This window comes from Tympanuchus pallidicinctus, unplaced genomic scaffold, assembly GCF_026119805.1.
Source record: "Tympanuchus pallidicinctus isolate F22 unplaced genomic scaffold, pur_lepc_1.0 scaffold24, whole genome shotgun sequence".
NCBI classification, from domain to species: Eukaryota; Metazoa; Chordata; class Aves; order Galliformes; family Phasianidae; genus Tympanuchus; species Tympanuchus pallidicinctus.
In genome coordinates, this window is record NW_026294741.1 from 804,699 (window position 1) to 819,847 (window position 15,149).

General features: G+C 41.3%; 1 protein-coding gene across 3 annotated transcripts in view; it reads right to left on the minus strand.

Moving 5' to 3' along the window:
• Positions 1-15,149, minus strand: part of KSR1 (kinase suppressor of ras 1) — a 53,831-nt gene continuing 38,682 nt past the window's right edge. The window contains exons 6-20 of one of the 3 annotated variants that reach the window (XM_052689081.1): positions 13,487-13,547; positions 12,655-12,738; positions 12,078-12,139; positions 11,864-11,970; positions 11,395-11,563; positions 10,155-10,196; positions 9,352-9,406; positions 8,644-8,689; positions 7,818-8,197; positions 7,059-7,155; positions 6,216-6,349; positions 5,682-5,813; positions 5,254-5,389; positions 4,783-4,916; positions 1-329 (exon numbers count right to left, since the gene is read on the minus strand). In XM_052689081.1, the coding sequence (XP_052545041.1) occupies positions 251-329; positions 4,783-4,916; positions 5,254-5,389; positions 5,682-5,813; positions 6,216-6,349; positions 7,059-7,155; positions 7,818-8,197; positions 8,644-8,689; positions 9,352-9,406; positions 10,155-10,196; positions 11,395-11,563; positions 11,864-11,970; positions 12,078-12,139; positions 12,655-12,738; positions 13,487-13,547 (1,718 nt within the window). In that variant the 3' untranslated portion in view covers positions 1-250. Of the gene's footprint in view, positions 330-4,782; positions 4,917-5,253; positions 5,390-5,681; positions 5,814-6,215; positions 6,350-7,058; positions 7,156-7,817; positions 8,198-8,643; positions 8,690-9,351; positions 9,407-10,154; positions 10,197-11,394; positions 11,564-11,863; positions 11,971-12,077; positions 12,140-12,654; positions 12,739-13,486; positions 15,145-15,149 lie in introns of those variants that run through there. The other 2 variants (XM_052689082.1, XM_052689080.1) reach the window with 2 other exon arrangements.

Sequence of the window (15,149 nt, forward strand, 5' to 3'; positions counted from 1 at the left end):
TAGTTAATTGATTCACTGTTTATTGTGTTTAAAAAAATATATAGTTCACGCAAAAGTATCATGTAAACATTCTTTAAATAACTGCTGGTGCTCAGGCAGAATTCACCCTTTGCCAACAACAAAGGACTGTTAATTGATGGTCGTGTGGCTTTCAGCTGTGGCTGCACCAGTTTCATAGCTTGGAAAATTCAGTGAAGATTTCTTTATGTGTAAGTAGGTAGACATTATCACAAGACAACCACACACCATGCTATATCTTTTGATTACTTGGTTCCAGGATTCCCAAGCCAAATCTCTCAAAACGCAGGACAACTTTGCTACTGTTAATGCTGAAAAGAGTGAGGAAGGAAAGGAGAAAGGAGGGGAAAAGAATTATTTATTGTTGTTTTTTTGTTGTGTTTTTTTCTCCCCTACAAAGCTACAGTCATATAAAAGTAAATGGGTTGGGCTCTGCTCTCATGCAGTGAGAGATCACCCAGCAGTGTTTAAAAATTAAGCAGCAAACATTTGAATTTATTCATGCTAACCTCTTTAGTGAAAGCATATGGCTCAAATTGGCAAAACAGGAGGCTTTTAAGTACCTAACCTAAGGTGGGTAGAAGACTGACATAAATTTGGTTTCGTAGAAATAGAAATGGAGAAAATAATAACTTATTTAAGAGGATGGGGAATTCTGACAAGGTACATCAATTGCTTTAAAAAACACATCTGCTCCTCTTTATAGTCTAGAGAAAGTGAATAAAGATATCTTCTCATCCACCCTTAATCTGTTAGCAGAGCTAGAAATGTTTTCACTTCAAAATGCCTTCCTCCACGTACGTGGTTGGTGGCAGCAAGGCAGGGAGCATGAAGGCTTCCAGCAGACCCTTTCCAGTGCAGTGTGCAGGCATCTGATTTTGAGAGAATGACATGTAGGTGTATTTGTCCTCACTGAACACAGTAAAAACCTCCCTGGTTCCTGCTGCATGTCTGCCTCTATCCTTGTCCTCTCTCCAGTGAAACAATTTTTTTTCAAAAAAGGAATGAAAAAAGACCTTTTACAAAAAGGCACACATTTGCAGTGCTGCCTACAGTTCTGCAAAGTTCTTACTGCAAAGTCAGGCATTTTGCTGAACCAGAGATGTAAACAAAAGCAAATCACGGAGCTCAAAACACTGGATTTGCAAGGAAAGGAGAAGGAACTGAAGGGCTTCCCTACTTTCCTCCTCTTCTGCTAAGTGCTGTAGCTGATCCCAGTTTTGGATGCAGCTGCTGGTGGTGCATTCACAGGTAGGCTGAGGGAATGCAATCTGCCCTGAGCACAGCGAGGGCTGTCCTCCTTTCTCTGCACCCCTGACAAAGCTGACCCTTGGTTCGATGCAGGGCTGGATCCGGCTCTACAGCAGAACCAATCCACTCTGTCCCTTAACTCTCGTTGGTTTGCAATGCAAGTGAAGTGTTCACTTGTTGGCTGCGCCTGTGGAAAATGCACCTGTTGAGTCAAAAGCCATAGCCCAGCACTGAGGATGACAGCCACCGCCTCAGCAGCTAGGAAACTTCCCCTGTCTGCCTCCTGAGGCTTGTGGGCCACAACTGCCAGCGTCAGCCAAAGCCCAGCCTGTTGCTGCCCACACCAGTCAGGGCAGAGCACCAGCTGCCTGCCAGGAGGAAGCTGCAGCCTGCTGCCGTGACTCAGAAGTGAAAGGTGCCGCGTTGTTAGACAGTAACTTCTTGCAGGCAGGAGTTGTTATTCAAGCTAACAGCCCACGCCAAGCAGAAAAAGGCAGAAAAGGAGAATTCGCATAAAATGCTGATTATGTCCATGGGTTAATTTCGTGGTTTGTTTTCATTTTTTTGAATGGAAGGTGATTGTCCAAGTTGCTGGTTAGGATACAACACAGGGAAGCATGCAAGGTGGAACCCATTATTGCACCAGTAGTTACAACCTACAAAGAAATATGGGAAGGAGGGGAAAAAGACACCATGAGAGTTAGTTTTCAGTTATTTTAAAGCAAGCTCTTGAAAACTACCTACTATAAAGCTTACAGCAGAGTCAGGCAGGAGGTTAATGCAGTGTTTCTCTAAGGAGTTGTCAGAGGGGATGTGACTTCAGTAGGTTTTGCATCTGGTCGCTGGTTGACACTGATATACAGTGCTTTTTAAGTGTGACCTGAATATAATCTAGTTTGCAGGAGACAAAAACCAACTGAGCTGCCTGCACTTTCACTTCAGTGAGCACTAATTCAGCTGACAATGTTGATACTTAAAGTACTTCTATTACATGCTTTCAGCAGAGAAAAAGCAATAATGTATGCAAATCTACATGAACCACTTGCAGTAGGAGCAGAGGATCTGACTACACAGGGAAAAAAATAATTTGGGTCGCTGCTCCATAAGGCACAGTTCCACAGGCTGTTTAAGAGCTCCCTCTGGAAACACTAACCCAAAATAATCACTTGGCAGATGTGATTATGGAAATGAGCACTCTTGTGAACCAACTGCCCAAATGGGAAGCATTACTTCAAGTAATTTCCAGTGTGATGTTAGGGGACAATGCAGGACCCTCTGACAGTCTGGGAATATTTAGGCAGCCCGGACTCCCAGTCTGCTCTACAGTGTCTGACTAGGTGGACTGAAAGATACCAAATTGGCTGTGGGAGTCAATGATCCAACACAAGTAGATCTGGTGGTATGGAAAAATGAGGGCATGAAAGTGTTGATGCAGAGCCATCGTGCTGGAGGGCTTTACAGCAAAGGGCTGCTGTAGGAAAGGAAAAACTTGAACAAAGGATGCTGCCATATCACGTGTATCTCCTGACAAAAGAATTGTTGTCCATAAAACAATTTGAACTCCATGATCCTCCTCTGAGACAAAAGATGATTTGTTTAAAAATATTGGGGTTGAGTTACCTTTCAAATCCAAGAATAAGAGACCCTCACTGATCATCGCGCTCTGCAGCTTATCGCACTGACCAGATTCTATACCTGCCTTTTGTACTGCCATCCTTCTCAGCACTCTAAGCACAGCATAACTTGCTCTCTAACTCCCAATATGCAGAGGAGACAAATTTAAATTTACAATGCTTTAGGCCTGAAGAGGAAAAAGAGCTGTTTCTCTTCATTTATGAATGATGGAACTTTGAGCTCAAGTTCTGTTGGTTTCTCATTGGATACTTATTCAGAAGAAAAAAACTTAAAAAAAAAAAAAAAAAAAAAATCAAGACAACTGAAATCCCCAGACTGATGCTGTAACTGATCTGCTGGAGTAAGGAGGGAGCAGGGCACAGAAAGACACCTTACCTCCACCTACAGTCACACCCCAGTGCACAGCAGAAACTGATGATGCAAAGAACTGCCACATCTAAGGATCTCCCTGTTTTTCATTGTATCTTTCTAAAATGAGTGCTGTGATATATTAATGTATCTAACACATGGAAAAAATAGTAGACAATTCTACTTATCGATGAGCGGATAGTAAGCATTCAACTTTTGCTGGTAATAGTTTTCTTTTGTATAAAGATGAGGCCATCTTTTAATGTTGTTAGACACTATAACAAGAAACAAAGGGTGAAATCTGCAACCAAACGCCCAAATAAAGCACACACCAAGGCACAAATTGCCAAGACAGTCAGCATACAGGTAAACAGAAGCATTTGTTTAGTGATGAGAATGTATTACAGGAAGATCATGAAGGGTTATGGTAAGGAAGGGGTAGATTAAACATCAAAAAGGGAAAGAAAAAATAAAATATTAGAGGGTCAGTTGAAGAAAATATACACCAAAGGAAGATGGGCACAGTTCACAAGTGTCTGGTCTCCCCCTGACTTTGAGGCAAGCGAAACTGGGATCCCTTATTCTCTGAGTGATGGGTATTCATGATGCCGGAGACAAAAGGTTTTAGTCCTATGGCTTTATGCAAGTCTATTCTGACCTGGATTTAGTTCCAAATTCTGCTCTCATCTATCATAACAGATACCATAGGGACTCTCCCAGTTTAGGCCGTTTACAGATGCTTGATCTTGTGATACTTTTCTTTCCCAGTTCCAACACAGATCCTAAATTGGAAAGTATCATGATCTGGCTAGGATTTGTGCTGCTACTTCTCATCTTTCCTTGATCCAAATCTTGACATGATTCCAGCTTATTCAGTCCAGAAGTAACAACTTGTCCCTAGCTGTCAATTTACTGCTTTTGCCAAGCAATTTAGAGATTCTGAAGATTTTAACATGTTTTTTTTTTTTTTCCTCCAGAGGTCAACTAGATTGAGCAAAGTGCTCCAATCCTTTATCTGTCTATGAGAACTGGGCTGCCTTCCCTACAGGGGGGGAGGGTTTGCATTTTTTCTCTTTGTGCTCCTTGAGGAAGGTTGCTACATTTGAGGCTCTTCCATAAGTTGATGATTCAGTTTAAAAAGGAAATGGCAGCATGTTCTTTGGTGGTTCCCTTCCTCATTCAGTACCAGCCATTAAAAGGAAAGCTCTAATCACTTTCAGGTCAGTGTGGGCACTTTCCAATAACATTGGTAGATACTGTCAGAAGCCTGAACAAAGCTGGATAAATGATCTACAGGAGGGAAGTGAATATGTTGAAGTAGGAAATTAACTGTCTGAAGTGCATGCACATTTAATTGCATAATTTCCTAGCAACTAGAAAAGCAAAACAGCACACTGTTACTCTGCTGTTAAAAGTATGACAGACCCCAGGAAGGCAAAGTTAAGCACAGGAACAGTTGGTTAGCAAATTCTGAGCAGCATAAGTGTTAACCACATGTTAACATGTACATGTTAGACCACAAGTACTCACTCAGCAGACTTCCAGAAGTGCCCTGGGTGGGAGAGCCGACGATTCAGCTTTGGCAGTTTTTCAAGCATATCCATGAGGACAGTGAAGCTAGGTCTCTCACTGAGATCAAATGACCAGCATGCTGAGAGAATTTCCTGCAAAGGATAGGTAAGGCTCATTATTTCCACTTAGTTCACACATCAGCTGTGCAAACTGATTGATGGAGCAGTGCAACTTGAGACAGCAACTTGAGTAGCAAGAGCTACTTTTTAAGCAGTTGTCTTGGTCATTCTTAAAATCAGTGTCCTGTGTACCAGTGGGTGTCACGTCTATATGACAATAATGGGAAGAGGCTGGTACCTCATTCCAATCTGCTCTCTCTCCTGCTCTTCATCTTTAGAATTATAATAAGAGTAAAATAAGCAGCTCCCTCTTCTACAGCAACCCTGACAAACAGCATTTTGGAAGGACTCCTGCAGGTGATGTACATACATTGATTTCTTTCCCCAAACTAATAGTTGCAAGGATTTGTTTCACTCCTTCACCACTTCCAATCTGCCAGATGAGTGCCTCAGCAGGCTGGTTCTTGAAGGGCCATTCTCTTGCTTGGAGCTCGTACCACACAGTCCTGCAACATAAACAGACAAATCAAGCCTTTGCCTGCTCTTAAGATGCAAAACTCTGACAGAATCCCAATTTTTTCAGAAAGCTCTGAAATGTAAATAAGGCTGCAGCAAATCCCTCCCAGCCCATTCATCCACCTTCCCCTCAAACTGTCACACCCACACCTTTCGCAATAGGTGAGGAAAATGCAGCCCAGCTGAATCCTGTGCCTGACAGAAGAGTGGCAAGGCTCAGGTCTAAAATTCCTATCTCATTTAGAAAGTTCCTGTGATACTCTTTAGGTCTTCTTCCCTTACCCAAAGGCATAGATATCTGCAGCTTTGGAGAAAGGCAGCCTGTCTTCATCTTTCCCAGGGGCCATTTCGCGAACAATTTCAGGGGCCAGGTAGCATAACCAGTCATGAGGCAGCTTCAATTCATTCTCTCTCCTGAGTTCAAAGGAGAAGTCAGATTGAAACACAGTATTAATTAAACTAAGAGACAGCACTTGGCGCATATCTGTGGTTTGCCTAATGCTGTGACTCTTCTTAAATGTTTTGGCTTGGCTAACGTGTTCTTTCTAATTTTCGTGCCATATTAAAAAACACATGCCAGTGTTGGCCTGACTTTCCAGCTCATCCTTGGGCTTAAAATTGTTTTGAGACTCAATTCACAGCTGTGTGCCACTGGAAGTGTAGAAAGGCCTCTACTTTAAAAAAGTGCATTCCAAAACACACAGAGTAAAGGACCCAGATCTCCTCTCCTGCACTGTGTGATGCACTGAAGTGTGTCCCTGTTTGATTGTTTTTTATCACCCCAGAAGTGTGCCATGCACTGAAACTTCCACCTACCTCCCTTCCTGAACCACACCCGAAATTCCAAATAGTCCAAAGTCAGTGATCACTACTTTTCCATTGTCATAAAAAACGTTCTTGGATTTCAGATCCTTGTGTACAATCCCCTTTGCGTGAAGATAGCCCATGCCCTGGAAAAAAAGTTTGTATGCAGAGATGTAAGTTTTGTCTTCTTTACAAGCCTCTAACTGGGCATGTCTTTCTTTCTAATAAGTGTTTACTCTATTCACTCCAGCATAAACAATAAGTGGGGATACAGCAGCTTCCTCCTCTGTACAGCAGGGTTGCTGGGAGGGTACTTCTAATTGAAGCAGTGACTGTGAACTTCACAACTCTGCATAAGTGTTTATGTGTATGAACAAGGAACAACTGACACAAGCTTGCTCAGTAAATTCCTAGGATGCTTCTGCCAGCAAAGAAAACAACAGCTTCAGAAATGCTATTTCAATTGAGCAATACTGAAAACAACTATGGAAAACTGCAAATCTGGAAGATAATGTCTGCTTCAGAATGCATCAACATAGTTGTAGTTACTAATAAAAGAGAAGAGACTGGGAAGGAAACATGCCCTGCATGTATTTCTTCATGGTTGCATTTTATCAAAATTCTCCCTTCCCAACCCCAGATAAGCAAAAGATCAATTTCTGTCCCTACAGGTCTTCAGCTTACTGCCCACTGAATTAGCAGTTTTCCTTCCTCCAGTTTCAAGTTTTTCCCTGCTGCAGCATCCTGCAGTAAGGCTTTTGGACATACAGACCCTCCCCAGCTGTGCAGCCTCTTGACATTTGCTGAGGTACTGCCCAGAATGCAGATGTCTCCGATAGCACGGCGTATGCTTACCTTAATGATCTCCTGTGCTATCTGCCTGGTTTTGTTAATATCCAGGGATATCTTGGGGTCCCTTACAAATGAATGAAGTGTCCTTCCTTTGCAGAAACTATAAGAAAGAAGAATAAGAGTCCTGAGAAGTCTCTTTTAAACACTACAGGAACATAAAAATGACCACTGGATGCTCAAATAGTGCTCTTATCACGTGGACAGAATCAGTCTTCTTCCCTCTGCTGAGCAGTGCCATTTTCAATGATGTAAATGGCTCAGCTGACACCCGTGTGGGTGAGCACACTCACAGCTATTGCTGCCATCCAGTTATTGCTAAAGCGTGTTCAAGCAGAAGCTCGTGTGTTTCCGCAGTGGCCCTGATCTCGTTACGCTCTTCTGACAAGTAAGGCCAGTTTTCAAAACCTGAGCACCAGCTTATGCTGAGACTGCGGATTGTTTTATCCCACTTTAAGAATTCAAAAGACTTTAAGAGATTAAAAAATAAGAATTAAACTGCCAATAAATAAGCTCCCTAAGAAGAGACGCCTCTAATATCCAAACCTCCAAGCAATAGAAGCTGCATTTATGTCTTCCACCTTCAGACTACAGAAATATTACATATTCATTTATAATTCATGCATATTTTATAAACATGCATTAAATATTTGTTATGCAAGTATATAAATCACAAATATGTTTATAAAAATTGATTCTATATTATTACTATTATAAATGGATAAGCACGTGTAGCATTGCTAACAGAAGTTGCTGTATCCTTACCTGGTAATGATTGCTAAATGAGGAGGGTTCATGCACGCTCCCATGAAAAGCACCACGTTCTCATGCCGGGTCTGTCTGTAATTCATCACCTCCTTTTTAAAGAGCTTGAGATGATCCTGATTGTTCCCATCTATCTCCAGCAGCCTGATGGCCACTTCCCCGTGCCATTTTCCCTTGTGAACCTTTCCCCATCGTCCTTGGCCAATGGGATCCCCCAGTTCGATCTGTTCGAAGGGAATGTCCCATTCCTGCAGGTAGACGCTGGTCTGGCTGGGTTTGCGGTAAATCATCCCCTGCAAGTGCGGCCTTCTGTTTGGCAGATCTTCCACTTCGTCCTCATCGTCTTCAGGTTCTGATTTATTACTCTCAGGTTCTTCCACCTGTTTACAGAAAGAGAAAGGAAAAGCGTGCAGAGAGGACTGTTTTGAGAGGACTCAGGTAGGTTTATGTGACTACAGATCTAGAGATCTGTTCAGAGGACAAAGTCATCTGAGAAGGCTATGAGAAGGCATGCACCTCCTCTGGGGAAATGGCTCAAGAACCGCCTGAGAAACAGCTGCAGGCCACTGAGCAAACCAAAGATTTGAGAAGTATCACCTTAGCCCAATTAGAAACAGTTACTTTTTGTTACAAGTGTTTCATTGTTTCAGCCTGGCAACAGAAACCACCAACTGTCAGTGCAGATCTATGCAGCATAGACAGCTGAGTGCTACTGAAGGCACAGCTGGTCTACAGTCAGGGCATTGCAGCCAGGAGCTTCTGTTGTGTTACAACGTGGCCTTTGGGGTTACAAAAGAGGTATAAAAGGGGAAACCATTAAGCCTACCTCTGCTTCGTATTTAATTCCATCTGTATCTGGCTGTTCTTTAGCACTAAAAGAGAAGACAGATTTGTAGTAAGAAATAAATAGGGTGCAGATAGGAAAGCAGTATAGTCGATCAGATCAAAGTACAGTCAGTGCTCTACTTAACAACTAGGCACTTTCTAAGATTACTTTGGCAAATAAGAGACAAAGACTTTGAAGTGATTCTCAGTGTTTAAGTGGTAGGAATTTACTGGCAGTGGTATGTCTGCATTATTGCTATGTGTTCCAGTAACAGATGCTCCTATTCCCAGTACTACAGAAATACCTATGGAATGGTCAAGCAATTTTGAGTGTTAGGTATGTAGGTTAAAAACATCAGCACACCCTACAATTCAGATCCCTACAAAGATGTTAGCTTGCCAGGCTCTTCCATGCTGTTTCAATTGTGAAACCATTTACCTTCTATTTCATTGGACTTTCTTGATCTGGGAACATGCACACACAGCCATAACTGTCTATCTGAAGGCACAGTCCCACTTAAAAAACATCTTCAGTTTTACAAAACCAGAAATTCCAGTACCACTCTTGTTGACTGAAATGATTGAAAATTGATCCTGGAGGAGTTTTCAGGTGCTACATTCAGCAGGCCACTGGTTTCAGTTATAACAACGCCTTCACACTGACCTGAAGATTATCAGGTTAGCACAACATAAAACAACCAGTACTTACTTTGTGTCTGCAGTGGGTTCTGGAGGCTGTGCTGTTTGTGCAGGACTGGGAATTTCTGGAAAGTATGAAAATTATTATACATATTTTAGACTTCCCTTATAGATCAGAATATTCAACACTGCAGTAACGGCTGTTTTACATGCCTTTATTTCAACCAGTCCCAGTTTTCTTAGCATTCACTTATCTGTAACATTTTGCAATGGCTGTCCTCATCTGTGAGCTGCTCACACCCTTTTAAATGGCCTTCAGCAATCAGAAATACTTGAATCCAGATGCCCCAGTTCTGCAAGGATTAATCTTTATTGCAGGCCATGCATTCCACCCACATTTAGTATGACCAATGTCACCAATGCATAGGAAATTCATCTTGGGCTGCAAATTCTTGCAAAATTTAGAGTACAATACTCTGTACCTCGCAACCTGCATCACCAGTTCTCATTTTGGAAATAGACAAGCTGTTTCTGAGGGTTCATGAACAGTGAACAAGAAAAGATGTTGCACATATGAATAATGTTACATCATTTTTAAATCCCATAGGCAAGAACATCAATTCATAAAGGTGAACTCAGCATTCCTGAACTGACAGCATCCATTTATTCTAAGCATACAATCCAAAAAGACAGCCTTAACAAAGGAACACAGCTGTGAGTAGAATCTCACAGAAGTCTATTGCTTTATCTGTTGTACTGGATAGACTTCTTTTCAGAAGCAGAATTATCATTCTTGGGTAGCATGCAGAAATTTATGAACAGTTACTTTCCAGCAGCAGAAGGCAGTTAGTAGAATTAAAACTGTCAACTCACCTGGGAAGATAAACTGTTGTCTATGCTGAATATAGTAGGCAGCTTTTGTTTGGTTAAAAAAAAAAAAAAACACCAGGAAAAAAAAAACAACACAGAAAAAACAACAAACAAGTTAGAGGATCATCAGTAAGTGCCACATTTCATGAATTAGTCCCAACTCACTGTTGGGAAGCAGATTAGTTGATTATCAGTCTGCTTTAGGGGTGAATTTCAGCTCATGCGTTTTTGGAAGGCAGATGACACTTGTCACATGAGTGCTGTGTTACCAATAAGCAAGCAGTCTGGTGGGAAAACAACATATTCAGACATCAAGTGGAAGAAGCAAACTCAGCCCAGGGATGCTAACAGGCAGGCTCAGGCAAAAGCTGGTCTTTCAATCCTCTCATATCATCAGATTTCCCAAGCTGCATGCAGAGAGGCTGAAGCTCAAGAGCTATTTGTGAGTTTTAATTTCACTTAATTTGAATTACTTGTCCTAATACAAAGTAACTGCAGTAGAATCCTTGCACTAAACTGGCATTGCTTCTGCTCCTTTTAAGAAGGCTAAAACAGCAACTTTCACAGGTGAGAAATTTTCTGCAAAACATAGCAGTATTTAAGGCCAGATGCAGCACCTGTTCAGCACCGTGTGACTTCATTTCCAGGTAGAAGGAATTACATTTATTCTACTATGAAAGCCTTGCCTCCATCAGCTCTGTTAAAGACAGCATATTTGAGTCCTTAATCTGTGATGTAAATTCTTCACCATGCACACCTGTCTACACTTTTAAAGCCAGTGTTCATTGTTGGTTATCTTTTGGAAGGGACCAATAAAACTGGTTCATGCAAGTTTTCATTTTAATATTTTGTTCCAGCGATGAACTTACGATTTAAAGCCTCTGGTGACCAAAAGCAGCAGGCAGCATGCATTTTATGATACAGTAACACAAATGAGGAAAAGAATTCCACTTTCTTTAAGTACTCATCAGAAAAGAAAAAAGAAAAAGAAAGCACGAGGATCACATTGTGTAAGAAAGGTACCAGAACTCCTCAGTAATTTCTTTCCTGCAAAAGTATCTTGACTTAAAACCCTGTAACAACAGACTGCTTCCTTTTATCAGATGACAAGAAAAAAATTTTCAAACCTTGAATAAGACTTAACTATCTATTCAGAAACCTGAATCTACTTGTGAAGTCTTGGTTAGCCTCCACAGAAACCTTTCTCGTCTTGGCAGAGTTCTCCAGAAAAAGATGAGTTTACCTGGGAAGTTAAATCGTCCGTCTCTCTGGCCCATAGGAGATAAGTTTGGGGGAGGTGTTGCACTGGGAGGGTTGGAAGACTGGAAAGGTGCTGGAGAAGATGGCGTGGAAGAGGTTGTAGAAGAGGGGTTACTGCTGGAGTCCAGATGATTTATTGCTGGTGGGTGCTCCTGGAATGCAAGAAAAGTCACTAATGAGTACATAAAAATATAGAGTTTCCATCAATGTTTAATGAAACGAGGAAGGCTGTCCCTAGCCTCAAACACAACACAGTTTCTCTGAGTGAGGCAGAGGCTCAAGATGTGCACAACCAATATTTAACAAGGAGGAAAAGTCATTCTAAAGACTCTTTGCAAAGTGAAAGCTGAAGTGCCATTCTTGTTCCAGCCAGTAAGGTACTACTGTGACCTCTCCTTATTGTAGCTCCTCGCTGACTTTGAGGCAGAAGATTCACATCAGTCACTACGTACCTTTTTAGTGACTGCTTTGGGAAGAGTTCCAAACTGTGGTTCTGTTGGTCTGTCTACTGGATTGTTGATATCAGAAGGGACAGACTCTGTTCTCCTTATTTTGGTAACTGAAAAACAGGCTGGAGATGAGATGGAAAAAACACTTTAATCCGACTTATTATTCCTGTGATGCCATCAGCTACTTTGATGTGCTAAGAATTTGTAGTAAACTTACTGGGAAGGAATGATATTCTACAAGCAGGTGCCTCTTTAGTACACTTGTTGTGACATTTCAATCTGAAAGAGAAACGTTAAATAGCACTTTTTCTTTCCCATAAAGAAGCCTACCCTTAATTTATACTATTTATGCAAATCTTAAGGAGAATTCTGGAAAGTTCTAAGCCCCAAAGCAGGTCCACGTGTTCATATGAAGAATCCCATTATACGTATCATTAGGCTAACGAAAGTCAGATAGATACCCTAGCATCTGATTTATTTCTAATAGATTTATCTTCACTTGACTGTCTTGAGACAGGGAACTGTGAAAATTTCAGCCCTCTGGACTGAAAATCCAGAGAATCAAAACCAAATCTTTGTTGCTGTACAGGAATTCAACTTCCAGTACAAGATTTGCCTATGGTCAGGTAGGCTCCCAGCCTAAATGCTGGTATGCCAAAGCAACCCACTGCCAGTTTGACTGAAAAAAGTAACGCCACCGTTAACAGTGCATCACATCTTGAGATATTTGTTAGACAGACTTGAATGAATAAAACCTGAACTTCTTATGTAAAAGATCATCTTTGTGTGCTCACCTGCAGTACTTACACTTCACCCCAAACATCATACTTTTCTGACAAACTTGGCAAATCTGAGATAACCAAGATTTCGTAGAGAACCTAAGCAGAAGAAGGAGGGGAAAAATAAGTTAACTGTGCCTAAAGAAAACTACATTCTAGCTGCAGACTCCTTTAGCATTTTCAGAAAAGGGCAAGTGGTGTTATGGAAGACTTCCCACTTTTCTGATCAATAGCAACTTAAAGAAGGCTAGCACTGATTCTGCTGGACTCTGGCTAGCCTGAACATCTTTACAAAGCTGGGACCCAATTTATAGTGCGTGCAGTGATGGTGGTAAGACTATTAACCCTTTTACTAAAAAGAACTGATGGGTTTGTTTGGCATTAGTACTAACTGTCCCAGTTTTGGTCTGGATTTGGGAAGGGGGCATGCAGGAAACTGCAAAGGAAGAAAAAGGAAATGCTTTTTCCATGAAGGGAGGAAGGAGCAGCTCCCTTTTGTTTTTAGCAGCAGAAGCACTTTAGAAAAGGCACTGTTGCACATTTCTTTTAGTCAGTCCTTTCACCCAGGACACAAGCCCCAAACAAAACATTGCTGCTGTCGGTACACCAGTCACTGAGGAATCACAAGTCAGTTAGCTTTGGACAAAGGATTTCATGAGCTGAACACATCAGAGATATTAAAAACAGAAGGAGCTGAAATACAGATTCAAGGTTGAACTTGACAAATGAGGCACCTGACCCAACTTCAAGCCCATCTTTACTACTACAAACACACTGAATATGATGCTGTTTTGGTCTGACCCTTCCATTTATTTCCTTTGTGGTTCCCACAGAACCTGTTGCTTACCTGTGTGTTACAGCTAAGCCAAAGTCTCTTCGTACCATTTGAGGGGATCCTTGGGAGAGTTCTGATGGAGAACAAAGATCTTTTAGGGGAGCATTACCCACAGGCACACTTACTGTGTCGATGTAAGCACTGTTACAGATAAAAACTAGTAGCCATGACTTCTCTAGAAGCACAGCTGAGATCGATTTGCCTTGTGCAGTAAAACTACAAAGATAGTAGTGTTTTTCATACTGGGGCAATGTAAACTAAAATTTGGTGTTAGACTCATCATTCTTCCTTCCTTGCATTAAAATGTTATGTATTATGTTTAGGGGTTAAGTAAGCCCCAGGCCATTCTCATAACCAAGTGTAAAGTCATACAATAGCTTATTCCCAATTGGCTTTCCACCGAAACCATCATCCAGTTTCCAAGTATTCAGTAGATTTCAGTGTATTCTTTTATCTTTATTATTATCACCATTTTATAGACAGAACCAAGTGTGGCCCAGAAGAATAAAAAATTTTAGCTGGCATCACTTAGCTAACCAATAAATGCAGAAAAGAAGAGCTACAGTCCAAAATTCCAGTCCAGTGCTCCAGAGGTTATACCAAAAAACTTCCTGGCAGCTCTCAAATATTAAGACTGACTGCCATACTTCCTGAATTAAATCTGTCATTTTGCAAACTGGGAGAAAACAACCTGTACCTATCAGCACAGCCTCAAGACGGGACACTGTCAATGCTCATAAAAGCCAGTCTCTCTCTTTGACCCTAGGTGGCACCAAATTCTTTTTTTTTTTTTTTAATAATTACTCCAGTGAACTTTTCAGGGCATCTGTTGTCTTCAGCATCTCACAATAGGCTGGACTGACTTGCTGTTCTTCCAAAGAATACTGCTGAGCAAGTGCGGACATCCAAGCCACAAATGTCTGCATTAATCATCGTAACATAAGTTACAACAAAAGTTATAAATTCTGCAATTTAATGGGGCATAAGAGAGCCCTCAGTATAATTTTTAAAATAGACTATGTGCATAGAAGCACCAAAAACCTTAATTTAACATTTTCTTATGCCTTTTCAATTCATTATATAAATTCCATCACTCCGCAGAGAGAAATGCTCCCATTTCTGCTTACATTTTCATTTTACAATTTTCTCTTTGTACTTTTTCATTTTTGAAAGTAATTTCGGGGATTTGCTCTAAGGACTACTAGAGAAATGTGTGGTCCTTATATAAACTTCCATGCTGCACAGAATGGTGAGGCACTTTCCTAGAGCTTCTAAGTTACAAGTTCTGTGTCTAAGAGGCAGCTGCACACAGCCATGCTCAGTAGCATTAAAACACCAAACGTGTCGGTGTGTAAAAGCACAAGTCCTTGTCCTGCAGACCCTTAAATGTGTGAACAGACTCATCAGCAGAGGAAGTACTCTAGATTTAGGAACGTGCTGAAGCATTTCTCAGAAGCTCACACACGACTGTGTAGTTTCATCACAGAGACACTAGGCAGTGAATATCTGAAGACAAATGGTTAGATCTATTTCTAGTACCAAGGGACCAAATCAGCTCTCAGAAGTCAAAGACAAGCAGTTACACACAAACTCCTTGTTTTAGCCCTTAAACATCAGCATTCGTTTTTCCTGCTTTTGTCATCCAAAGAAATACCAGGTACAAAGACCCTGTAAG